The following is a 25,002-nucleotide window of genomic DNA, read 5'->3' as shown; positions in this document are numbered from 1 at the left end:
AAAGATGCCACTTTCTCCGTACTCTCCACTTAGATCTGTTGGTAAATGTCTTAATAAGCGTACAAATCTACAGCGTCTACCATGCGAGTGGAGTGTCCTTAACTGAGGCGTCTTTGTGTGGTACACAGCCTTCACTCCTCTGCAGGGCAGCCCACTTACCCTCTTGGTGACAGCAGTTTCAAGGACTTTGGAGTCAGGCAGGGGTGTGCTCAGCTTCTGGCTTCTCTTTTTAACTCTGGAAAATGTTGGACAAGTCCGTTTACCTTTCCAACACACCGTTGCTTCCTTCATGTGCCAGCTGGGTGTGATGATAACACCCACTTCTCAAGATTATTCAAAGAATCAGATAGTAATTCCTGTAAAGCTAATATTATTTAGAGTATCAGAGATTAGAGCTGAACATTTCATATTTCATGTCCAGAGTCTCCTCCTTCAAAGTTTCAGGAGTTCCCAGATGAGGCTGCGAGTGTTTACCTGACCTGAGGAGGAAGGCTCTATGTCTCTCCCAGGCCCTTGGCTCACTGGCTGTCAGTGCCAGCCATTGCAGACACTTCTAGGAAGGTACAGCTGGACAGTTGTCACTTGTAAGCATCAGTCCCAAGAACCTGTCTCCACCATTTGCTAATCTTTGCCCGAGGGGTCAGTGTTGACGACATTTTCAGCCATCTTAGGCTTGGCTTCCGTCCTGGACAGGTCTGCTTCTAACCATGGTTCTCGGGAGCAGGGGTTAGAAATTTAAGAATTGCCAGAGAAGCAGATCGTTTTGTCAAGCACATCCCAACCATTGCCACTGGGGAAATGTTTTCCAGGATCTAAACCAAATCCAGGGTCTCAATAGTCCCTCTGTCCCACAGCAGAGGTAGTAAGTGAGAGGCAAAGGCGGGTTTTCCTCTTTTCCGCACAGGGAGGTAGATTCTCTTAGAAGTTAAGAGGTAAGAGGTGGGCTCTGGAGTTAGAAAGCTCTTGAGAAAACCAGGGATCTTATTCCAGCTCTGCTGTTTGCTACCCGTGTTCTTTGGCCAACTGCTCTGATTTCTGTGTACACTCCTCATCTGCAAAATGGGGATAATCATAGCAGACTTCATAGATTCTAAACTGTACTTTTTTTTTTTTTTGGCATTTTAACAGCTATGGAACTGGGATGTATCTTATAATTAATGGCATCTTAGATTCATCAAAATAAGGCAATCCCTGCCTCTCAATGCCGTATTAAATGAGAAAAATACATGTAAAGGCCTAGCCCCTCAAGGACACTCAGTTAACAGAAGCAGGTGCGGTTGTCATTGTTGGAATTGTGATTATCATTACTATTATTTTTACATACTGGGTATTCTGATCCTGCACTTAGCTATAATGAGCAGTAGGGTTATAGTGAAGAACCTGAAATATGGCTAGGATAAACATAAAGCTTTCTGGAAGTCAGTATGCAGGGACTGAATGATTAATCCACACAGCAAACATTTGTTGTCCAGCTACTATATGCAAATTACTAGCCCTGGGTGGTGGACAGACAATGGTAAACAAGAAATGTGCCCAGTCAACAAGCATTGTAAAATATCTGTGAGCTCTCAGGACATTTCAACACTCCCTGACTTGGAGTTATATCTCATGGATACTTACATACCCTTTTATGTTTCAGAGGTGCTTTGTATCACTGACCACTTGCTCCTCATGCTTCCTGGGTTATTCCTGCTTCTCTTTCTGAGTTTAGTCACTATCTGGTTACATGTTCCTATTTGTTGTCTTAAAGATGCTGTGACAGAACTAAGCAAAGAATTTCAGGAAGCGGGGGAACCCATCACGGATGACAGCACCAGCTTGCATAAATTTTCTTATAAACTTGAGTATCTCCTGCAAGTAAGTGACGCCTGTAATGTGTTGATTTTTGCATTGGTATCTCTTTTCTCCCTCTTGGGTGATTCATCAGCATTCAAGATATGGTTCAGAAAGCCCAAGGAGCCAGTAAGCCCTTGTGGTTAGATTGAAGGTCAGAGGAGTCCCCAGTGCAAGCTCAATCCTCCAAGTGTGATCCTTTGGGGAACTGCAGTGTTGCCCCTTAGGATGGCTTTGAGAATCAAAAACATCCTTTAGAGATTTAGGTCATTGTAAGGTAGGTCAGAAGGTTACTGTATGGCAAGGATCTTAACTTTGGGACAGTTACATACCCCTTTGGGAGTTTAGTGAAAGCTATAGAGTCTTCCCAAAAAGACATTCGTGTATGTATACACACAATCACGCATTTTTACAGGCAGATTCTAAGAGTGTGTGGACCCTCTAAAGATTATCCATGGGCTTCTGTTTTAGAGCTTTGCTACTCAATGTGCAGTCCATAGACCAGCAGCATCAGCATCCTCTGGGAGCTTATTCGTAGTATATTTTTGGTCCCCACCCCCACCTACTGAATCAGAATCTCTGGGGTCAGCCCAGGATATTTTCTTTTCACATATTGATGGTATAACTCTTATCCCTGCTTAGCCCAAAAAGTGCTGATGTAACGAACACTGCAGATGTGGAAAAATGCATGCAACTAAAACAGGCAGGAAGGAAATGATCTAGAAGTTATTTTAGGGTAGTGGTATTAGGTGGTAAATTTTTTTCAATTTTTGTGTTTTGTTTTATCTAGATACCCTAATAACATATGCATATCTTGCTTCTGTAATCAGAAAAAAATGCTATAAAATGTTATAGAAAGGTGTACCTGTATCACTGTGAACACCATTATTTTGCAACGTCACATCCCACCAAAGCACGTAGTATGTGGGCCCACTAGAGGAAAGGCCCCTAACGTGCTGAAGGACTTGCCTCTCTCATGCCATTTCAACTGGCTCTTTAACATTGTAAAAATGTTTTTGAGCCTTTCTTTTTTTCAACTAAGCCCATTTTGGTTTTGAATTTGAAATGACTCAGAGCTGACATTTATTTAAATTTATTGTAGGTATATTAAATGATATTGAAACTTAAGAGTTGAGTAACTGGGATAAAATGTCATTACCTTATTTCCCTAAATCGAAGCAGAGTTAACACTCTTCATATTGCCCTTAAGACTCTTTTTTTTTTTTTTTTGAGACAGAGTTTCACTCTTGTTGCCCAGGCTGGAGTGCAGTGGTGTAATCTTGGCTCACTGCAACCTCCGCCTCCCGGCTTCAAGTGATTCTCCTGCCTCAGTCTCCCGAGTAGCTGGGATTACAGGTGCCCGCCACCACGCCCAGCTAATTTTTGTATTTTTAGTAGAGATGGAGTTTCACCATGTTGGCCAGGCTGGTCTTGAACCCCTGACCTCAGGTGATCCACCCACCTCGGCCTCCCAAAGTGCCGGATTACCAGCGTGAGCCACCACACCTGGCTAAGACTCTTTTCTTTTATTTCTTTCTCATCTGTTAATAACAAATTTGGTGGTTTTCCACTCAACTATATGAACAGGGTATTAACACACCTTGATTTGCCAATAAATAAAAATAATGCCAATAAAGGGTCTCACCCAGTGCTGGCACCTAAGAAGCTATTGTTATTATTTATCATTTAAATGCTGGGATGAAGAGCAGTGGGTTTGGACCTCCTCTCCCTGTCCCTTTCCCTACCCAGTTTGATCAGAAAGAGAAGGCTACACTCCTGGGCAACAAGAAGGACTACTGGGATTACTTCTGTGCCTGCCTGGCCAAGGTGAAAGGAGCCAATGATGGGATCCGATTTGTCAAGTCTATCTCGGAGGTAAGCAGAGCAAGCAGCCAACAACTTCGTGTCTTCCTTTTGTCTGCTTAAAGCAGATCTTGCAGAGACCTTTGCTGCAGACAGCTAAATGAGGAAGTGGGAGTTTAAGGGTGGTAAAGAAATCTAGTCCAGGTATACTCAGTGCTCATTGTTGCAGTGGCTCAAGCTTGGGAAAACCACTTCAGTGAGTGTTTACCAAGAGGAAGAATGCTGAGTCCTGAATGTACCTTAGGCCACAACCCACATGTTACTTAACAGGGTGGCCTGTTCACATACATTGTAAGTCTGCTAATGGTAGCCCTTGAGGTGTACAGCATAGGATGGCTCCATCTTTTTAAAAAATTTATTTTCCGAGATAAAGTTCTTTAGAGTTTGCTAGGCTGCTTTCCCTGCACTTTGCCCAGGAAACTTAGATTTGAAATGAGAATGATGTGGGATCTTAAGAAACATTTCTTGAAATAGTGATATGCCAACTTTCTACATTCAATTCTGAGCCCCTCAAGAGCAAAATGCCATGGCTTTGCTGTTTTACAAAACTCCAGAACAACAAACACACACACATACTTCACATACACACTCACACTCTACTCTCTGTTTGTTTTCCACCCTCAACCCTCAGAGAATCTTTCTTCTCTCTCATCAGCCTAGTCCATCCAGGAGTGTAGAACTTTGCATATCAGGGAGCAGGTAAACCCCTAGATTTGAGACAGGAGGTTTGTACATTTGTTCTTTCTTTTCAGTATCTCTTCAGTAGAGTGTGAAGTCACTTTAAAGTCAACACTCCTGCTGCTTGGCTGGCTGCCCACAAATACCACAGCCTTAGGTATTCTGGGAAGGGCTCCTCACCAACCATGCCAGCTGGAGCTGAATGACTTTCTTCTTATAGAGAATGACGGTGTTAGATATGCTGGCATCAACGGCTGGACGTTTCCCACCATTTGCACCCTCTGACATCTGAGACGACGAGGAAGGATCCTGGCTCTAAAGGGCTTGTTCTGCGAGTTTCTTTAATGTCCATGTTAGTGTGGATGAGTCTTGTAAGGTCTGGTGGGATACTTGGGTCCATGAGGTATTTTAATTTTAATGCATCATAAATGTGAAAGGGGTTCTCTTTGTCACTCTCCTCTCTTCATTCCTCAGCCACTGCATCAGAGCAACTAAAGCCTTTCACTTTATGACTTTGGACAGCTGAAGTCTGGAAATAAATTTAGTTTTAATCCCCATTCCCCAGGATTATGAAATGCTTGCTAAAACACATCTACTTTTTAGCTAGTTTCTTCTTCTTTTCTCATAATGCAGACAGATCTTTAGACAGTCTGAAGCCATGGAAACTGGCTTTCTAGAAGCAGAAAGCATTCCTTGCTTGCATGAATGTTGGTGTTTTAGTGGCTGGCATAGGCTCTGCTTCCCATAGGGTCCAGTTGTTTCATCTCTGTTGAAGACTGCTCTCGGGGGCATCATTGGTTGGAATGGCTTGGAACATCCCTAGGCTAAGTGAGTTGCTGGATACTTGGTTAATTTTAATAATGAAGTCGCCATCTGGGTATTTAACTGAGAGGGTGAGAGTTAATGGATAAGAAGCATTTGTAGGTCCCCTCTGACCCCTTTGAGGTAGGAGGCAGCTATTCAGGCTAAAATAGGTGAAGGTTCTAAGAAACCATTTCTGGTGGTTCAGTATGGGCTCAGCTTGGACTGTGCTTCACTGTGATGAGGGTGTAGCTCGGCGTCGGGTTCATGGCACAATGGTCTGGTTTAAAGCAGAATCAGCTCTCATGTACCCTGCAGATTCCCTGTCCTTTGCTGCCGTTGTATTGCTTCTCAGGATAGGGTATGTGGGTTCTGATTAGAAGCTAAAAAAAATTAAGGAATTAGGTAATGAAAGCGGATCCATAATCTCAAAATATAAAAAGACCATGCAGCATTTTGATTTGTAGTACAAAGGAACTATTGTTCCCTTCCCTCTAAAAATACCTTTTAAAACAAATAGCTCCATATATATATATATATGGATTTTATATGTGTATATATATAGAAAATTCAGTTAATGGGCCTGATTAAAAATATAGCCTCAAATGTTTGCCATTAAAAAGTTTTAATGTTCTAAAGGCTGGCATAATGGTAAGTTTGCCAAAAATAAGGACAAGCTCCTGTCTTTGGGAGCTTACAGACCTGGGCTGTGATGTGAGGGTCTTAATGAAATTCTGCAGGGTGTGTGTTTGTATAATTGACACGCTTCCCTGCACAATGCCTTGCTCAGTTCTTTCCAATTGCCTGAATTTCCTGGTTATCACCACTAAACACTTTGCTCTCACCTTAGTCGTCAGTGGAAAAAAAAGTGATTTAGACAGGATATACCATCAAGATTCTCCCCCGCAAATCTGCTGAGATCGTCTATCTGCAGACATGTCATGGTGGTTTTCGTAAAGCCAATACACCAGGCTGCTGCCTGCCTTCACTTCCAGGTGTCCTGGCTGCACCCGAAACACACATGGGGAATTGTCTTACAGCTTCTCTAGTTAAAAAGATTTAACACCTTTTTGTTTTTTAAAACTACTTCATATGGTATCATTTCCTTCAGTCAGCGGTAAGAAGAAATATAGCTCTGAGTTAAAGGTGCTATACGCCAGGATGTTTACCCCATTGAGTCAGGAAATATGTGGTACAGCCTCAAGCACTGGCATTAAATATAGGGGTTTGGAGTCAGATAGTGACTCAATATAGTGTCGGAATTAAAATCTGAATAGTATGGGTTATAGGAACCCTCTTTGGCAAACCACTGCTCTCCCTTCCCCCATCACATATACACACTGTAAATATTTCTGGCCTTTGAAGGGGTCGGGAGGGTATTGGTCCCAGCTTACCCTACCCAGAGCCAGCGCCTGAGAGAGCAGGCACATGTGGTAGGTCAGGAGGTTTTGAATTCCTGCCGACTTTCTTGAGCTTCTGGGCTGACCTGTCAGGAATATGAATCCTAATTTGCAAACTTGCCCAAGTGTCTTCTGTGGCTGTCCCTTTTATTCCTTCCGCCGTGGCCATTGTATGCTCCCAGCTGACAGAGCCCTGCTTTGCGGCCTCATGGCAGAGTCTCTGACCAACATATCCCATCTCCATCACAACAAGCTTTTGAGTGGTATGAATTTAAGCCTCAAAACAGCTCCAGTCACATCTTCCCCTTCCTCTGAATTGGTTTTTAGGTATAAGCTCTGTGGGGAGAGGTTTTGAAGACAGACCTACACCTGGGCCTTCCTATGCAATCCATGCCAAACTTGTGAGACAGACCCATATCCATTTTATCCTTAGCCCCGTGTGACTGGGCTGCCTACAGACACCCCTGGTCTCACCCCTGGGCTCCTTCTGATTCAATGTAGTGGTTTGGCATATCTGATAAAGAACAGGAAATCCAACCAGGAAAGCGTTGGCAGACTTGTAGATTTTACTGATGGTTTCATGGAACACAGATGAGGCAGTTACATGGCCACACGTACGCACCTCTGCCTTTGTCCCTCTCTTCTTCCTTCTGCACATATTTCTGCCAAGCCTTTAGGCCCTTCCCCTGCACCTGTTCCCCACACACCTTAAAAACAAACCAGCATTAGCTGAGCTGAGACCATCTCTTCCTCCTCAAGCTGACTTGTGGTGTGAGAAGTCCTTCATTTACCTACCTCCAGGTTTTACTCTAATATAAAACTGAGTTTTATTTGGTTTCCTATCTGACTGCAAACCCAGAGATTCTGATAGAGCAGAGGAGGGAAAGTGACATTCCAATAGACTCCACAGATGTTTGGAAGCCTCTTGTTAATATATCTTCCATGATATGTTTGCTGGAGTCTGCAGATTATTCTCAGATGAAGGCCTGCAAGTAGTTCGCCCACTTCAAGCCTTACTCTCTGCAGTGATAGTATCAAATGTGTTGTGTCCTTTGAAGGACAACATGTAGGGTAAAATTGGGTGACATTGTTTGCCCCGTATCTGTGTTTCACAAGCCATCTATGAGACCAGGTCTGTATTTGGAGTTAGACTAACAGCTCTTTGGCTCTATGTAATCTGCTTTCTCCAGCTCCGAACATCCTTGGGGAAAGGAAGAGCATTTATTCGCTACTCCTTGGTGCACCAGAGGTTGGCAGACACCTTACAGCAGTGCTTCATGAACACCAAAGTGACCAGGTAAATACAGGACAGGGCTGGGGTTTAGCACCATCCCATGCAGAAATGAACTCAAGTTCATTAATAATAATGACAACTGCAACATAGTGCTCATTTGTGTCCCTCGTGACACTGCAGACTCCTTCCACATCTACCATTGTCTTCCACCCCTCCTCCCAAAGTCCTTGACACATGTGGGCAGGTAGCACTGAGTTTTTATAGGATACTGAGGCTTAGAGGGGCTTAATGCTTTTCTCTAGGCCTCAGCCGTTGCTCTCTTAACTCCCGATACCAGACATTTTCCCTGGTGGACGGCATGTCCTTGGTGCCAGCACTACTGGACAGTCAGGTTACGGCCTTGGCCTCTCAGCGGAATCACCTGTGGGGTTTTTAACACTATTGAGCCTGGGTCCTCACCTGGCATACTGAGTGAACACACCAGAGACTGTGGTGGGCAGCCAGGACTGGGGGCCACTGCAGAGCTCAGGTCAGGTGTGCAGTCAGCCTTTGTGCAGGTAGTGCTGAAGCCTCAGCAGGGAAGAGAGAAGGGAGGAGAGGGGCAGGGATTGAGTCTATAATGGGGAGAGTGGGTATCAGCTTAGAAGCTGCAAATCAGGTACCAGACAACTAACCTCTTTGGGTTTTCCAGCATCTCTTGCCTGGCCCCTTTCCTTTGGGAGTATTCAAATTTTTTTTGAATCTAAAAAAACTACAAAGGAAAACCTTTTGTTTCATTATGTCACCTTAAAGATTGATTTGCATAGAGATGTACTCGTATTTCTCATGCATGTGACAGGCCTTGTGAATTGGTGTGAGTTGAAAAAGTTTGCATATTTGATTTGAAGGTTGTTTTGTTTTAGATGTTCGGTGAAGATCGTCATAAACAGCTTGACTTAATCACAGTTCACAGACAATAATGTCCCACTTTTTTGCCCACGTGGGAGTGCAGTGGCACAATCGTAGCACACTATAACCTCAAGCTGCTGGGCTCAAGTGATCTTCTTACCTCAGCCTTCGAGTAGCTGGATAGGCATTTACCACTGTGCCTGGCTAATTTTTTACTTTTTGTAGAGACAGGGTCTCACTATATTGCCCAGCCTGGCCTCAAATTCCTGGACTCAAGCGAACCCCCTGCCTAGGCCTCCCAAAGTGCTAGAATTACGGGTGTGAAGCAGTATGCCCAGCCATCTTTTTCTTTTTGGGTGGGGGTTGGAGTAGGGGGAATAGGGTCTTAACCTGTCACACAGGCTGGAGTGCAGTGGCACAATCATGATTCACTGTAGCCTCTACCTCCTGGGTTCAAGCAATCCTCCTGCCTCACAGCCTCTTGAGAAGCTGGGGCTACAGGTGCATGCCACCATGCTCAGCTAATTTTTTATTTTTTTGGTAGAGATGGGATCTTGCCATGTTGCCCACCCTGGCCTCAAACTCCTGGGCTCAAGCTATCCTCCTGTCTTAGCTTCCCAAAGTGTTGGGATTACAGGCATGAGTAACTGTGTTCTGATGCATCTTTTTAAAATTCTTGTTACTTTGCCTGAAATGAAACAACCACTACCTCAAAATGCAGATAACATTTATTTTATTTTTTCTCACCCTGTCTTATGGTGCTGAAACATTTCTGAATAATTTGTTCCTTGGCTTTTAAATTGGTATCTGGACAGAAATTAGCAGTTGAGTTTAGTGTCCCATGTTGAGTTCTGAAAATGGAATAGAAAGTAAAGTTATCTTTCAAAAAATAAGTTTTCTTTCTCCTACAATTGCCCTTTCTTGGCAAATAATTGACATTTAAGGTTCCCATATCCTTTTTGAGAAGTAGATATGATATATGTAATAAATGAACAAGCATCCAGATCATTGCAGTAGTTTCTTTGAAGAAGAGCAAGCTTATTTGAGAGTTATGTTCTTCCACCATGAAAATGAAATTGGTTTGTGTGCCTGTGTCTTTTAATTTAGTAACCTGAGTTGGAATTCGATGAGGCAGAGCCACAGTGGGAGGACTGATTAAATTCACACATTCTTTATCTTTATCACTCTTATAATTGGCGTGTTTTTCTGCAGTGACTGGTACTACGCAAGAAGCCCCTTTCTGCAGCCAAAGCTGAGCTCGGACGTTGTGGGCCAACTGTATGAGCTGACTGAGGTTCAGTTTGACCTGGCGTCGAGGGGCTATGACTTGGATGCTGCCTGGCCAACATTTGCCAGGTACTTTGAAGGATTGCTTGGTTTAAAAGACAGGAAAAGAGACATTTAAAGTTTTGAAGATTGCCACCAGTCTACTCAAAGCAATTTTGCTTGCTCAGTAAATTACATAAAACCGTTCAACTCTTATTCCAGCTCCTTTTACAGACTTTGTTGAATCATGACTAACAATAACATCTGAAGGCTCCAACCTTAAACCAACCTAACTGGCCAGGGCATGAGTCAGTGGAGATGCATACTGCAAAAGCCAAGGCTTAAAAAAAATTTTAAGGCACTTGTTGCTATGGGCACTGGGGAAGGAGTGGGCTTTTTCCCCTGCCTGTTCTTATGGAGTTACTACAGAAGGCTCCTAAGCAGTAGGAGAGGAAGTAAAAGCCACAACTCGTCCACGTAAGGGTTGCAGGAAAGGTTGCTGCGCTTTGTTTCTTCTTTCTTTATTTTCTGAGGCCATCAAGCCAGCCATATCTTACACCAGTGTGGCACTCACATACCACCAGAGTCCTTACATCAGCTCCAGGAAGGAGGTGTGAGGAACAGGCTCAGAGGATCAGGGGACTTGACAAAGTCACCCAGCTGGTGGGCAGCAGGCCTGGAACACCTGACTTAGGTTAAAATCAAGTCCAGCATTCTTTGTTTTGTTTTGCTTTCTGTTTATAAGGCTTTTAAAATTTAACGTTCGTATTTTTTATTAGGAAATACTTCACATATAGAGAAAAGTGGTGAATATGATAGTCACACGCAAACCACCAGGATTTAATAGCTTACATTTTGCCATATTGAGGTGTCCTTTTTTTATTTTTATTTTTTGTAGGGACGGAGTCTTGCCATCTTTCCCAGGCTGGTTTGAACTCCTGGGCTCAAACAATCCTATCTTGGCATTCCAAACTGCTGGGATTACAGGCATGAGCCACCATGCCTGGCCCAGATATTCTTTTTAAAACTTTCACATTTTGAAATAATTTCAGAATTACAGAAAAGTTGCAAAAATAATACAAAGTACTCATCTATCCTTCACCCTGATTCCCTAGTTATTGATATTTTACTGTAATTGTTTATCATTTTTTCTATTTACATGTTGATTTATTTCCTAAGCCTTTTGAGAGTAAATTACAGACTTGATCTTCTTTTCTCTTAAGTACTTAATTATGCATTTCCTAAAATCAAGGACATCCTGTTATATAACTCAGTACAGTTATTAAAATCAGAAAATTAACATTGATACAATACTGCTGTCTAATCTACAGATCTCATTTAAATTTTACAAATTATCTCAATAATGTCTCTCATAATCCAAGACCCAATCCCAGATCACATATTGTTAATTCATTCATTGCTATGCCTCTCTAGTCCCCTTTAATTCTGAACAGTTTTTCAGGCTTTGTCTTTCATAACATTGACATTTGTGAAAAATACAGGCCAGTTATTTTGTAAAATGATCCTTAATTTGAGTTTGACCGATGTTTCCTCATTATTGGATTTGGGTTAAGTGTTTTTGCCGGGAATGCCTCAGCTGTTGTCTTGTCAGCACACTGTATCTGGAGGCCAACAGTGTTGATTTGTTTCACTACTAATGAGGTTAATCCTAGTCATTTGGGTAACGCTGTGCTTGCCCAGTTTCTCCAAAAGTTACTATTTCTTCCTTTGTAATGAATATGTATCTTATGCGAAGGCATGTTGAAATTACATTATTATCCTTTTTTCTCTTAAATCTGTCCTGTATTAGTTTTAATACCATTTGATAATTCTTGCCTGAAGCAGTTATTACCATCATCATTACCAGAGTGATTTTCTAACTCCATTATTTCTTTTACATTATTAGTTGGCATTCTACTGTAAGGAAGATCTTTTTCTTTTTCCCCATTTATTCATTCATAGCAGTATTGACTCATGGATTCTTACTTTATTCAATAGGTTACATTCTGTCACTGTCATTACTTATTTTGAAGCTTAAATTATCCCATTTATCCAATTACCCCAGTGGGAGCCCCTGTCAAGCTGGCTCTTGTGGGGAGATTTGGTTACATCCGATACTTTTTTTAATAAATAAAATATTATAGATCGGCTAAAGCCCCACCCCATTGCCATCCTTTCTCCTTTGTTCCCCTTTCAGAAGTAATCATGGCCCTATAATCAATGCATTTCATGCCCAGATCTTCTGCTTTCATTATTACTTGTATATTTGTAAATAGTTTATATAGTATATATATATAGTTTTATTTTGTAAACATTTTAAAATTTTACACATGTTGAATCATGTGATAGCTGTCCTTTTGCAACCTGCTTTTTTCATTCTGCCTTGTTTTTGAGATTTTGTATCTGTTTATACATGGAGTTCTGTAAGTATAGAGTTGGGTTGGCAAACAGTTCCCCAGGGCTGTATGGAACACAACTTTGCCCATTTATTCACCTGTTGTCCATGGCTGCTTTTATGCTAACAGTGCCAGTTGAGTGACAGAGACCATATAGCCCACAAGACCAAAATATTTACTATCTGGCCCTTTTCAAAAAAACCAAAAAGAATGCTAACCCATGGTGTAGAGAATTCTGTTGGGTGAATAAGCCATAGTGTATCTCTTTCCCTAGCAGTGTAGAGTTTGTTTGGTTTCCCTTTTTCCAGTTACAGTGCTGCCAAGAGCATCCCCACTGTCTCCTTATGTACCTGTGTGACTGTCTTCAGGGAAGATACTGTGAAGGGCAGTTGCTGGGTTGTGGAGACTAAGTTTGAAAACACAATAATTTTAGATTTAGGAGATGATTCTGGTGAAGTAAAAATATGTTTAGGTTCCTGCTAAACAAGAGTTATCACACAAGCCTTTGTATTTCTAAACCAATGCCATTCAATGGAACTTTCTGCGATGAGGGAAATGTTCTGTATCTGCACTGACCGGCCTGGTTATGTGACCTAGAAGCAGCCTCCCAGCCACACTGTTGCTGTGTCATGCAGAGCGGCGGCTGAGCCCCCAAGCACAGTGTGACTCTTATTTACCAAACTGACTGCTGCTTGTTCCTCACTGGCAGACAAACTGAGGCAGGCACCAAAAGCTCAAGAAAAATTTAAACCAAATATCGGGAAATACATGTTCACGTAATTCTTTTCTGGCAGTGGGAGGAAAGCCATGATGGTAAAACTCTAGCCATGGAGTTCATCTGTTACAGACCAGTGTAGCTGTGCTCTTTGGTGGAATCTGTTGGGTTTGACTTCCTTACGTTCTACCTGGGAAGGCAGCCCCCTACCACCACCTGGTTGCCTTGTGACCAGCAGGGCCTCCATGTATGTAGGTTTCCTGCTCTGAATACAGGTATGTCTGCTTTGTGGCCCCACAGGAGGACACTGGCCACTGGCTCTTCTGCTTACCTGTGGAAACCCCCTAGCCGCAGCTCCAGCATGAGCAGTCTGGTGAGCAGCTACCTGCAGGTAAGGCCAGGAAGGCTGGGAATTATCTTACTATAGCTTCTACCAGGGTATGTCCTTGTCCCTAGCAACTCAAGGGTGATGTTTTCAGATACCTGTTGTTCCAGCCAGAGCAATAGAACCACTCAGTTATAGCCACTATTCCCTGGAGTCTGGGTTTTTCAACCAAATGGAATCTAGGCTCTCTTAAAATTAAATTCTTTTAAATGATTTTAAAGTATTTTAAAAGAAGCAGTTTGGCACCATGGTTAAAAGTGACAGAGTCAAATCCTGACTCTCACCTACCAGCTATGACCAAGGGGAAATTACTTAACCTTCAGCTCTCTCATCCACAGGATGGGGATAATAAAAATCATTCTAGTTCATAGATGAGGGCTTGACATATGCAAGGGCTCAGTCAATGTTAGTAGGTAGGGGCAGTTTGTTAATTTTTTTAGAAACGTGAATTTATCACAGCTGTATATAGTGCTGTGAAAACTGATCAGCAATTTAAAAAAATAAAATGATCAATATAAGGAGCATTAAGAGTAGAAAATAGATGAATCTTTTACCTTATTTTGTGCCTTAATCATGCCAGGAATTGCGGGTATGGGTGTGGCACAGTGAGTGAATAACAGCTTAGATATAACTGAATTTATCTCAGAGACAATGTCCATTAAAAGCTGAAGAAGGCTGGATGGGAAAAGCAAGTCTGTATCTCAGTGGAGCTCACATGGGTGGCTTCCTGGCTTTGGAATGTGCTGCTGAATGTGTGGCAGATGCTTTGAGCAAAGGGATTCTAGTCTTTTGAATAGCTCTTTAGACTAACCTTAGGGCAGGTAATGCCTGTATTTTTACCTCTGCTCTCATTAAACTCTAAAGCTTTTCTGAGTAGCCCTGTAGCTTCATCCCAAAGCCACTTGTCTTTTGTGTTTTTCCTCCCAGACTCAAGAGATGGTGTCCAACTTTGACCTGAACAGCCCCCTAAACAACGAGGCATTGGAGGGTTTTGATGAGATGCGACTAGAGCTGGACCAGTTGGAGGTGCGGGAGAAGCAGCTACAGGAGCGCATGCAGCAGCTGGACAGAGAGAACCAGGAGCTGAGGGCAGCTGTCAGCCTACAAGAGGAGCAACTGCAGACAGAGAGGGAGAGGGGACGCACTGCAGCAGAGGACAACGTTCGCCTCACTTGCTTGGTGGCTGAGCTCCAGAAGCAGTGGGAGGTCACCCAGGCCACCCAGAACACTGTGAAGGAGCTGCAGACGTGCCTACAGGCCCTGGAGCTAGGAGCAGCAGAGAAGGAGGAGGACTACCACACAGCCCTGCGGCGGCTGGAGTCCATGCTGCAGCCCTTGGCACAGGAGCTTAAGGCCACACGGGACTCACTGGGCCAGAAGAACCAGCATTTAGCCAGCATCCCAGACTGGCTAGCCATGGCTCAGCAGAAGGCAGATACAGCACCAGACACAAAGGGCCAGCAAGAACCTATTCCCAGTGATGCGGCCCGGGAGATCCAGGAGCTAGGGGAGAAGCTTCGAGCCCTAGAAAGGGAGAGAACCAAGGTCGAGGAGGTCAACAGGCAGCAGAGTGCCCAGCTGGAGCAGCTGGTCAAGGAGCTGCAGCTGAAGGAGGATGCCTGGGCCAGCCTGGAGCGCCTGGTGAAGGAGACGGCCCCACTCCAGGAGGAGTTGTCTGGGAAGGGACAGGAGGCAGACCAGCTCTGGCAACGGCTACAGGAGTTGCTGGTGCACTCGAGCTCCCGGGAGCAGGAGCTAGCAGAGTTGAGGCGGGAGAAAAAACAGCAACAGGAGGAAAAGGAGCTGCTGGAGCAGGAGGTCAGGTCCCTGACCCGGCAGCTGCAGTTCCTGGAGACCCAGCTGGCACAGGTGAGCCAACATGTGAGTGACTTGGAGGAGCAGAAGAAGCAGCTCATCCAGGACAAAGACCACCTCAGCCAGAAGGTGGGTGCACTCGAGCGGCTTGCTGGGCAGCCCGGCCCAGAACTGCCAGTGGCAGGTGAAAAGAATGAGGCCCTGGTCCCTGTGAACTCCAGTCTGCAAGAGGCCTGTGGGAAGCCAGAGGAGGAGCAGAGGGGCCTGCAGGAGGCACAGTTAGATGATACCAAGGTGCAGGAGGGCAGCCAGGAGGAAGAGCTGCGGCAGGCCAACAGGGAACTGGAGAAGGAGCTGCAGAATGTGGTCGGGCGTAACCAGCTCCTGGAGGGCAAGCTGCAAGCCCTGCAGGCCGATTACCAGGCTTTGCAGCAGCGGGAAGCAGCCATCCAGGGCTCCTTGGCCTCCCTGGAGGCCGAGCAGGCCAGCATCCGGCACTTGGGCGACCAGATGGAGGCAAGCTTGCTGGCTGTAAGGAAGGCCAAGGAGGCCATGAAAGCTAAGGTGGCAGAGAAGGAGGCCACTCTGCAGAGCAAGGAGGGTGAGTGCCAGCAGCTGCGGGAGGAGGTGGAGCAGTGCCGTCAACTGGCAGAGGCCCGGCACAGAGAGCTCAGGGCTCTCGAGAGCCAGTGCCAGCAGCAGACCCAGCTGATTGAAGTCCTCACCGCAGAGAAAGGCCAACAGGGAGTTGGCCCACCCCCCGACAATGAAGCCCGTGAGCTGGCTGCCCAGCTGGCCCTGTCTCAGGCGCAGCTGGAAGTCCATCAGGGGGAGGCCCAACGGCTGCAGGCTCAGGTGGTGGACCTCCAGGCCAAGATGCAGGCAGCTCTGGATGACCAGGACAAGGTGCAGAGCCAGCTAAGCATGGCTGAGGCAGTCCTGAGGGAGCACAAGACCCTTGTGCAGCAGCTGAAGGAGCAGAATGAAGCCCTTAACAGAGCCCATGTCCAGGAGCTGCTGCAGTGCTCAGAGCGTGAAGGGGCGCTGCAGGAGGAGAGGACCAGTGAGGCCCAGCAGAGGGAGGAGGAGCTGCGGGCCCTGCAGAAGTTGTCCCAGGCCAAATGCAGCTCCGAGGAAGCACAGCTGGAGCACGCTGAGCTGCAGGAGCAGCTGCACCGGGCCAACACGGACACAGCCGAGCTGGGCATCCAGGTTTGCACACTGACCATGGAAAAGGAGCAAGTGGAGAAGGCACTGGCCTGTGCTGTCCAGGAGCTCCAAGACGCCAAAGAGGCAGCCTCAAGGGAGCGAGAGGGCCTGGAGCGCCAAGTAGCTGGGCTGCAGCAAGAGAAGGAGAGCTTGCAGGAGAAGCTGAAGGCAGCCAAAGCAGCAGCCGACTCACTGCCTGGCCTGCAGGCCCAGCTCACCCAGGCCGAGCAGCGGGCCCAGAGCCTCCAAGAGGCTGCACGCCAGGAGCTCGACACCCTCAAGTTCCAGCTGAGCGCTGAAATCATGGACTACCAGAGCAGACTTAAGGTAATCCTAGCTTCAACCACTTGGGCTCTACCCATCTCCCTGGGCAGGCCTGGTGGGTCCATGAGAGGATGCACCTTCAGCCATGAGGCAGGTGAGGGCTGGAGAATGTACTGTGGGTGCAGGCAAACACCTTGTGGCCCTGTCCTGCTATCACAGCTCACAGTAGCATCTTTCTCTCTGCAGGAACATTTTAGGGCCAGAACATTTGGAGTGATACCTTAGCCCAGAAGTCTAAACTCAAGACCACTGCAAACTAGATTAGCCCACACAGAAGTTTTTAAAATTAGTAGCCAACATTGAAAGAGCAGGGTGTTTACAAATACAGTTTGAGGGCTTCTTTTGAAACCTCAGAAGATCTGAAAGCCTGCGTCCTCACCCTGCCCCCTCCCCGTGGCAGCAGTCAGCGGGAACCCGAGGGTGTCTGCCCACTTTAAAGGAGGCACACATCCTCTGCACTTTCCCTTACGCTGGTTTTTGTACTTGCCCAGCCCCCTACCCCACCCTGGGCATGTGAGTGTGAGAACACTGACTTGGCCTCTAAAACCCCTTCTGAGGGCCAGCAGTTCACAGTTGCCTCACATCCTAGCTCTGGGTTCTTAATGAATAACCAACCCCATCAGGTGCTCTCCTGACAGCCAATATAGGGTAGGGAACCAGCTTATTTCCTTTTTACAAGGCCCTTGGGACAGACAAGTTAATGAGATGAGCAGTTAATATGTCTCTTTGATAGTGCACAAAGATGAAGGGTTAAGGACTGTTTAGATTGAAGACACGGCAGAATGGCCTGGGGCTTTGATTGCCAGGGCTTGCCACTAGTCTGTCTGCATCAAGGTCTGTGCACTCTCAGGCTACTCCTAACCCTCCTCTCTGAGGCAGCTCCACCGCACTGCCACAGATGTGCCTCCCCACCCAGTGCCACCCCACTCCGTGAAACTCCATGTGGCTCATAGCCAACCTTTTCCCTTGCAGAAATTAAGTTCTAAGTTTGGGGACCAGGCTAAGTCTCTTTTCTTAGTAAGCTTGAAAGTATTTCACTATTGATAAGCCCAAAGCTCACTGAGGAGCCAGTTTGCAGGGAAAAAGAGAAAGGCAGCTTGGTTTTATCTATTTGGGTGATGGGGCTGAGGGATCCTCAGAGCAAGGACCCTACATTTATGATCCCTTTCGTATCCTCTCTAGAATGCTGGCGAGGAGTGCAGGAGCCTCAGGGGCCAGCTTGAGGAGCAAGGCCGGCAGCTGCAGGCTGCCGAGGAAGCTGTGGGGAAGCTGAAGGTAGGCTCTGGTGGTGTGGACCTCTCAGGGAGAGGGCATCTGGTGTGGTTTTGACTGGATCATTTAAGAGGGCTCCCTGCATGCCTCCAGATTCCCAAGCTGAAGCCGTCCTCAGTTTACCTTTGTAGATACCCTCAGTTTGTACCCTGACCCCCTCCATCCGTTCCCTGGACACCTGGCTGGAGCTGCCAAATGCAGAAAGGAAATAAGTGTCCTGTTTGGCCATCTCTATGGGTGATCACCAGCCAGTGATTTTAAAATGGGCAGCAGCAGGGGTGGCACTGGTCCCACAGTCTTCAGAGCAGTGACTTGTCCAAGTGAATCCTGCTCCCTGCCATCCCTACCTTCAGTGTCACCCTGGGAATTCTGGTACCTGCCACTTGCCAACCACCTTAACTAGTTGCAGTTGAGGCCCCACAAATATAGAGCAGAGATTCATGGCCTCTTGAACTTAATAGAAAACAACCCTCCATTTAGAAGTGACCCAGCCAGATGGGGTGGATGGCACACCAGCCACTTTATGGTACATTGCATGGGCTTCTGCAAGCTGAGTGTCTTCTCCCTGATGTCCTGTGCCAGGCCACCCAAGCAGACATGGGAGAGAAGCTGAGCTGCACCAGCAACCATCTTGCAGAGTGCCAGGCGGCCATGCTGAGGAAGGACGAGGAGGGGGCTGCCTTGCGTGAAGACCTAGAAAGGTTAGTCACAGTCCACCTACGCAGCTGTCGGTAGTCTTCAGGGAAGGAGTGTTTGGTCTCGTCATTTAGAAAGTCAGTCACTCATGTTAGGTTTAGGAAGTCCTTTTGCAAGAAAAGCCACAAACTCAGAAAGTGCTTGTGCTGGAAGCATGCCACAGCGAACCCGGCTGCCTGCCCATCCCAGCCTATACACGGCTAAAGCGCCTTTCTCCTAACTCGATTTTCTTCTCTCCGGCAGTGCATACTTGAGTAACTGCAAGCTTTGGAAAAACTAAAATGAAATAAAAGTTAGGTCATAATAATAATGGTAATAGTAACAGCATATATTTAAATAATGCTGAAAACGTGGCAGGCTCTGTTTTGAATACATTTACCCATGTAATCCTCCTAACAGTCCTATGAGGAAGGTGTTATCATCTATCCCCATTTTATGGATGAGGAAGATGAGCGTGCCAAGGACCAGGATCAGCCTGTCTTTGTGCAGACTCTCTGATGCCATATCTGTGGAGAGCAGATCACACTGCCATCCCAAGGCCTCCTTGACCCCCTCATTTTCAGACTTGGGGCCACGTGGAGTTGTGAGCCTAGGTTCACCATGTGGTCATGGGACCCACCTAGTTGAGCCAGGACCTGATTAAGAAAAGGTGTAACCGGGAGGAAGACCTAATTTTAAAAAGGTGTAGCAGAAAGGAGGAGTTGCCAGAATCGAACTGCATGTGTGCCACCAGCAAAGATAAGCACACCAAATTGTCCCAAGTCTCTAACTTTTCTATTTATCTATTACCTCTTCCCAACACCTGCCTTCTAGGCCTGGGCTCTGGCTTAGTGGGAGATCCAGGATATCTTTGACATTCAGTAACCTGGACATACATTTCCTTTCATCTTACCCTTCCAGTGTTCAGATCCTATAGGGCACTGGCTGCCCTTAGTTCTAAGTCATGTTCACATGACAATTTAAACAGAGCCTGAGTTGGTGGCATGAAAACATGATATAACAGTGGTTATTTGTAACATCTCAGAGCATTTGTTTGAGTTGTTCCAAGCTGCACAGTCTATCTGCCAACTTATTTTATTCAGTGTATGTGTGTGCATGCACACACGTACACCACCTGTGTGTGTGGGTGCACCTATAAGCCCATTTTGGTGGACAGGGTCTAGTAAACAACTTCCTGGCAACTTTATACTAGATGTGGAAGGTATAAATTAATCAGTCTCTCTGCAGAACCCTTTGTTTAATGGAGCTTTTATTATGTCCCACTGGACCATCCTTGGAAAACCACTGCCTTAGGAGATAGCTGCGTTAAAAATGGAGTGGGTGGGGTGAGGAAGACAGCAAGATTCAGCCAGCTTCCTCTGCTGAAGACTGAGACACACTGCAGCACCCAAAACGGAATTCCTTGGGCCTCAGGGGGGCTATCAGGTAGAACAGCTGGCAGTGCAGATTAAGACTGAGCACCTGCTGTGGGCCCAGCACCATGCCCCATGTGTAGAGTCCCAGGGACATATGGAAGACAGGCCCTCCTCCGTGTGGCCACCTCAGGGAAACTACATCTCGGTCCTGCCTGTCCTGACTCCTTTCTCCTCCTGCTCATCCTCCCCATCACCAGCCCATGAGCCTTGTCTATCAGGCTTCTCTTGCAAGCCCAGCCCCTGTCCAGGAGCCAAGGGGTGCAGAGTTCTATTCACTTAGGGTGCTTCTGGCAACCTGGGGTCAGTCTCCCCTCCCTCCAAGGATACCCCTTTGTATGTGGGGGTGTGAGGAGAGTCTCAAAAGCTAGGGAACTGCATAACCTGTGAGCAGATACCTGTGAGCAGTACCAAGGGGCTCCTTCATGGCAGGGGCAGTAGCACCCCTCATTAGAGTCCTGGGTGAGCCCAGAGCCCTGGGAAAGCTGGAAGTTCTGGCTAATCAAGAAAACTTACCACTCCTCCCCCAGGACCCAGAAGGAACTCGAAAAAGCCACAACAAAAATCCAAGAGTATTACAACAAACTCTGCCAGGAGGTGACAAACCGCGAGAGGAATGACCAGAAGATGCTTGCTGACCTGGATGACCTCAACAGAACCAAGAAGTATCTCGAGGAGCGGCTGATAGAGCTGCTCAGGTGAGTGCTGTGTCAAACCAGCAGCTGGGGTTTTCCCCACACTTGGGTTTTCTCTAAAGAAATGCAGCTGTTCTTGAAAGCGTACTCCAGAAATTTCCCCATTTTCTTGCCCCTCTCTCAGGAGCCCCTCTCTCCTCCTCCATCTCACTTTCCCCAGTACTAGAGTCCCAAACTCCAGTGCCTGCAGGTACCAGGCAGCTGATATAAGTGGGAGCTGGGTCGGGAGGGGACTGTGAGAAACTGGGGACACAGTTGGGCTCTACTTCTGCCACATCAGTCTTGGCCCAGAACTGCTAGATCACCTTTCTTCTCAAGAGAAGGTGGAAACCTGGATTTTAATGTGAAGTGTCCTGATTTTTTAATCCTGACAAGTCATTCAAAACTTATTTTAACTTTTCCTTATGGAAATTTTCAAATATACAAAAATGGAATCATGTAATACACCTCCCAGCTTCAGCAGTGTTCAGCTCAGGGCCAGCCTGTCACCCGGCTTCAACAATATTCAGTTCAGGGCCAGCCTTGATTGATCTGTAGACCCACCTGTTTACCCACCTTCCCAGATTTTGAAGCAAATCCCACACATATCATTTCATCCGTAAATATTTCAGTGTGTACCTCTCCAGGGTAAGGACTCTTTTATTTTCTATTTTTTGAATTTTTTTTCTTTTTTGAGGCAGAATCTCACTCTGTTGCCCAGGCTTGAGTGCAGTGGCGTGATCTTGGCTCACGGCAACCTCTGCCTCCTGGGTTCAAGCGATTCTTGTGCCTCAGCCACCCGAGTAGCTGGAATTACATGCACACATCACCACTCCTGGCTAATTTTTATATTTTTAGTAGAAACAGGGTTTCACCATGTTGGCCAGGCTGGTCCTGAATTCCAGGCCTCAAGTGATTTGCCTGCCTCAGACTCCCAAGTGCTGGGATTACAGGCATGAGCCACCAAGTCCGGCCCAGAACCCTCCATTTTAAACAACCACAGTGTCCTTATTATACCTTAAGAAATGAAGTATAGTTTCTTAATATCATCAAGTGTCTAGTCAATTTCAAATTTTTCCGATTGCCTTAGAATTTTTTCAGGTTATCCTAATCAGGATCTAAATTAGATTCATCTGTTGCAATTGATATGTCTCTTACATCCCTTTTAGTCAATGAGTTTCCCTATCATCTCTCTACTTTTGCCGATTGCATCCTCATGGTGTCATTTAACATGATCATCCATCCCTTGCATTTCCTGTAAGTCCATAGATAGAACTATTGCAGTGGTTCTCAATCCTGGCTACACATTAGAATCACTAGGGAAGTAATTTTAAAATGCCCATGTCCAGGCCCCACCCAGACTAACTGAATTGGAATTTCTGGGAGTGAGACTCAGACACCAGTGAGCCAGAGCTGAGAACCATCATTCTACTGGCAGCTTGCTTAGACTCAGGTTCAAAATTTTGGCAAGAAGCCTTCGTAGAATTGGTTTGTAGTGTTTGGGATCTTTCTTTCAAGAGGCACATACAATCTGATTAGCCCTCTTTTTGTGATGTTAGCAGCACCATGGATCAGCAAAGCCTAGATATGCTAATTCATTAAGTGTTATAAAACAGTGATATTAAAATTACAACCAATTTGAAAGTTTAAAAACTCTGCCTTCTTATCATCAATATACAGAGTTAGAACTCAGGGTATTTGTGACCTGAAGGGTGTGATGGAAAACACCAGCTCCTGGCAGCATTCCACATTCCCAAAGTGTGGGTGGACCAGCCTAGAGAATGAGGCTGCTTCAGAGAATGAGTCTTCCTGCTTCCTGACAATTTCAAGTGGCCTTGAAAAAGCCAGTCAAGCCCATGTTCAAGCTTTTTTATTTAAGGCAAAAGATCTGGGGTTGATTGGGAGTTCCTGGTCAGTGATGAAGCCTGTGTCTCTAAGGACTTGAGTGGCTCAGGTGTCACATTACTGGTGGCTGAGGAGCTGTTAGAGCTGCATTAGCCCTGAGGATGCCGACTGGGGCTTCATATGAGAAAGAACTAAACTTCCCATGTCGGACACCATCAAGCCTGAAAATGCTCATTAGTGTCCCTGAGGAAGCCTCTGTTCACATCCCCCACCCCCAGTTCATCAGGCACATTCTGACACTGCCAGACCTTTCTGGAAAGCCTCACACTTCTTTCAGTCTGGCTTCTGGAGTGACCTTACCATCTCTCTGAAGGGCAGAGGAGGCTAACATCTGATCAGATTTTCACGCTAGGGAATCTTTGATCTTCTCCACTGATTAATTGTTACTTGGATCAACCATAGAAACATAAAGGGCCCCAAGAACATTAAGATTCGGGTGGGGAGTACATTCATGGTCCTTGGGCTTACTGCACGCAGACAGTCGGCATGGCGGCACGTTTTAGCTTAAACTCCCAGTGGTCCCCAGCACTGTTGTTTAGGTGCCTGAGTGGTGGCCCTCATTGGTGCTGGCAGCTCTTTGCAGTTGACAGTGCCTTCTGTGTACATCTTTTGCCTCCTGCGTGTTCTCACACATGTGGTGTCAGTTAAGTCTGCATGTCGGGGGAGATGGAGGAGACCTAGCATGGGCTAGGGCATATTTCCAAGGTGAAAGTGAATTTTCTTTCTATGACTTAGGAAATTTGATACCAGTCTTTTGAAATGAAGCAAGGATCATCCTATTGTTTTCATGGATTCTCTCTTCTTTTCTTCCAATGTGGTTTCGTCCCAGGGACAAGGATGCTCTCTGGCAGAAGTCAGATGCCCTGGAATTCCAGCAGAAGCTCAGTGCTGAGGACAGGTGGCTCGGAGACACGGAGGCAAACCACTGCCTCGACTGCAAGCGGGAGTTCAGCTGGATGATGCGGCGGCACCACTGCAGGTCAGCAGGGGGCTCCTGGGTTGACACCAACACCCTGGTGGGGCCCAGGACCAGAGCAGAGAGCTCCGAAAGAGGACTCTGTGATAGGTGTTGGCACCATGGCTGACTGTTTAGGAAGAACACATTACATTTTGGCTTTAAGGGAACCAGGTGAGGAAGGTGTTTTAGTTGGGATCCTAACAAGACACTCAGGGCTCCCTGAAAGAAAGAATACAGAGATGTGGATGGAGTTAGGGGTCCCCACAGGGATGGGGCATACCCAGAGACTAGCAGTTCTTCTACCATTCCTGTAGGGACCAGAGGGGAGCAGCATTATTGGAAGCCAGCAAGAGCTGGCCTGAAACCTCACTAGAGGAACACAGGCAGTACCAGGGACACAAAGGCCAGAGAAGGATGGATAAAGATGAATCTCGGGCTGAGCTGGGGGCAGGTGCAAAATAGTCATCATAGCTGTGAAGGTCTGTGGTCTCTTAGAGCCTTAGCTTCTGAAATATGGGAGGCATACCTACAACTTGGTGCCAGGGAAGGTGGGCTCAGCCATACTTTATCTCCCTGCCTCCCAGGACCTTAGGAAGTAAACCATGCTTTCACCAAGCTGACAAGAAGGCTCTGTTGGAATCTTGTGAAATGAGCTCATGGCCGCATCCTAATGTGGAGGCAGAGCCAGGTCTGATGAGAGTCACATGGCATCCAGAGCCCAGTTTGGATGCTGAGCAGATCACACAAGATCATAGTGTATCATCCTCACAGCCTGGGCTTGTTTTGTTCCCAGGATATGTGGCCGCATCTTCTGTTACTACTGCTGCAACAACTACGTCCTGAGCAAGCACAGTGGCAAAAAGGAGCGTTGCTGCCGAGCCTGTTTCCAGAAGCTCAGTGAAGGCCCTGGCTCCCCTGATAGCGCTGGCTCAGGCACTAGCCAGGGAGAGCCCAGCCCTGCACTGTCACCAGCCTCACCTGGGCCCCAGGCCATAGGAGGCCAAGGTCAGTCTCCTGCTACTACTACCTACTATGTTCTTTAGATGCCACTCCCACCCTCCACCCCGCTTGTTGTGGCTAGTTAGTGCTAATAAGCTGAATTCAGTGTTTTCTAAACTTTGGTATTAAAGAGGTGCTAAAATATATTACCACCAACTTGAGACTTTCATTTTGATATATTAGGATTGAAAGAGAATTGAAAAAGGAATAACTTTGTCCTGATAAGATTCAGTGTGATTTAACCTGAAGTCTACGTACCTCTTAATGCACATCCATGAA

General features: G+C 46.3%; 1 protein-coding gene across 5 annotated transcripts in view; it reads left to right on the top strand.

Moving 5' to 3' along the window:
- The window catches only part of FYCO1 (FYVE and coiled-coil domain autophagy adaptor 1), a 77,935-nt gene that overhangs the window by 12,491 nt on the left and 40,442 nt on the right, over nt 1-25,002 (top strand). For 4 of the 5 annotated variants that reach the window (XM_050780546.1, XM_050780548.1, XM_050780547.1 and 1 more), the window contains 11 exons: nt 1,751-1,857; nt 3,583-3,708; nt 7,766-7,872; nt 9,910-10,053; nt 13,375-13,465; nt 14,387-16,810; nt 17,990-18,082; nt 18,662-18,780; nt 20,718-20,885; nt 23,596-23,745; nt 24,518-24,729. In XM_050780546.1, the coding sequence (XP_050636503.1) occupies nt 1,751-1,857; nt 3,583-3,708; nt 7,766-7,872; nt 9,910-10,053; nt 13,375-13,465; nt 14,387-16,810; nt 17,990-18,082; nt 18,662-18,780; nt 20,718-20,885; nt 23,596-23,745; nt 24,518-24,729 (3,741 nt within the window). The remainder of the gene's footprint in view (nt 1-1,750; nt 1,858-3,582; nt 3,709-7,765; nt 7,873-9,909; nt 10,054-13,374; nt 13,466-14,386; nt 16,811-17,989; nt 18,083-18,661; nt 18,781-20,717; nt 20,886-23,595; nt 23,746-24,517; nt 24,730-25,002) is intronic. The other variant, XM_050780551.1, reaches the window with a different exon arrangement.

The sequence above is a fragment of the Macaca thibetana genome, chromosome 2 (assembly GCF_024542745.1).
Source record: "Macaca thibetana thibetana isolate TM-01 chromosome 2, ASM2454274v1, whole genome shotgun sequence".
NCBI lineage: Eukaryota > Metazoa > Chordata > Mammalia > Primates > Cercopithecidae > Macaca > Macaca thibetana.
Note: the sequence above shows the minus strand (reverse complement) of the source record. Positions and strands in the feature narration are given on the sequence as shown.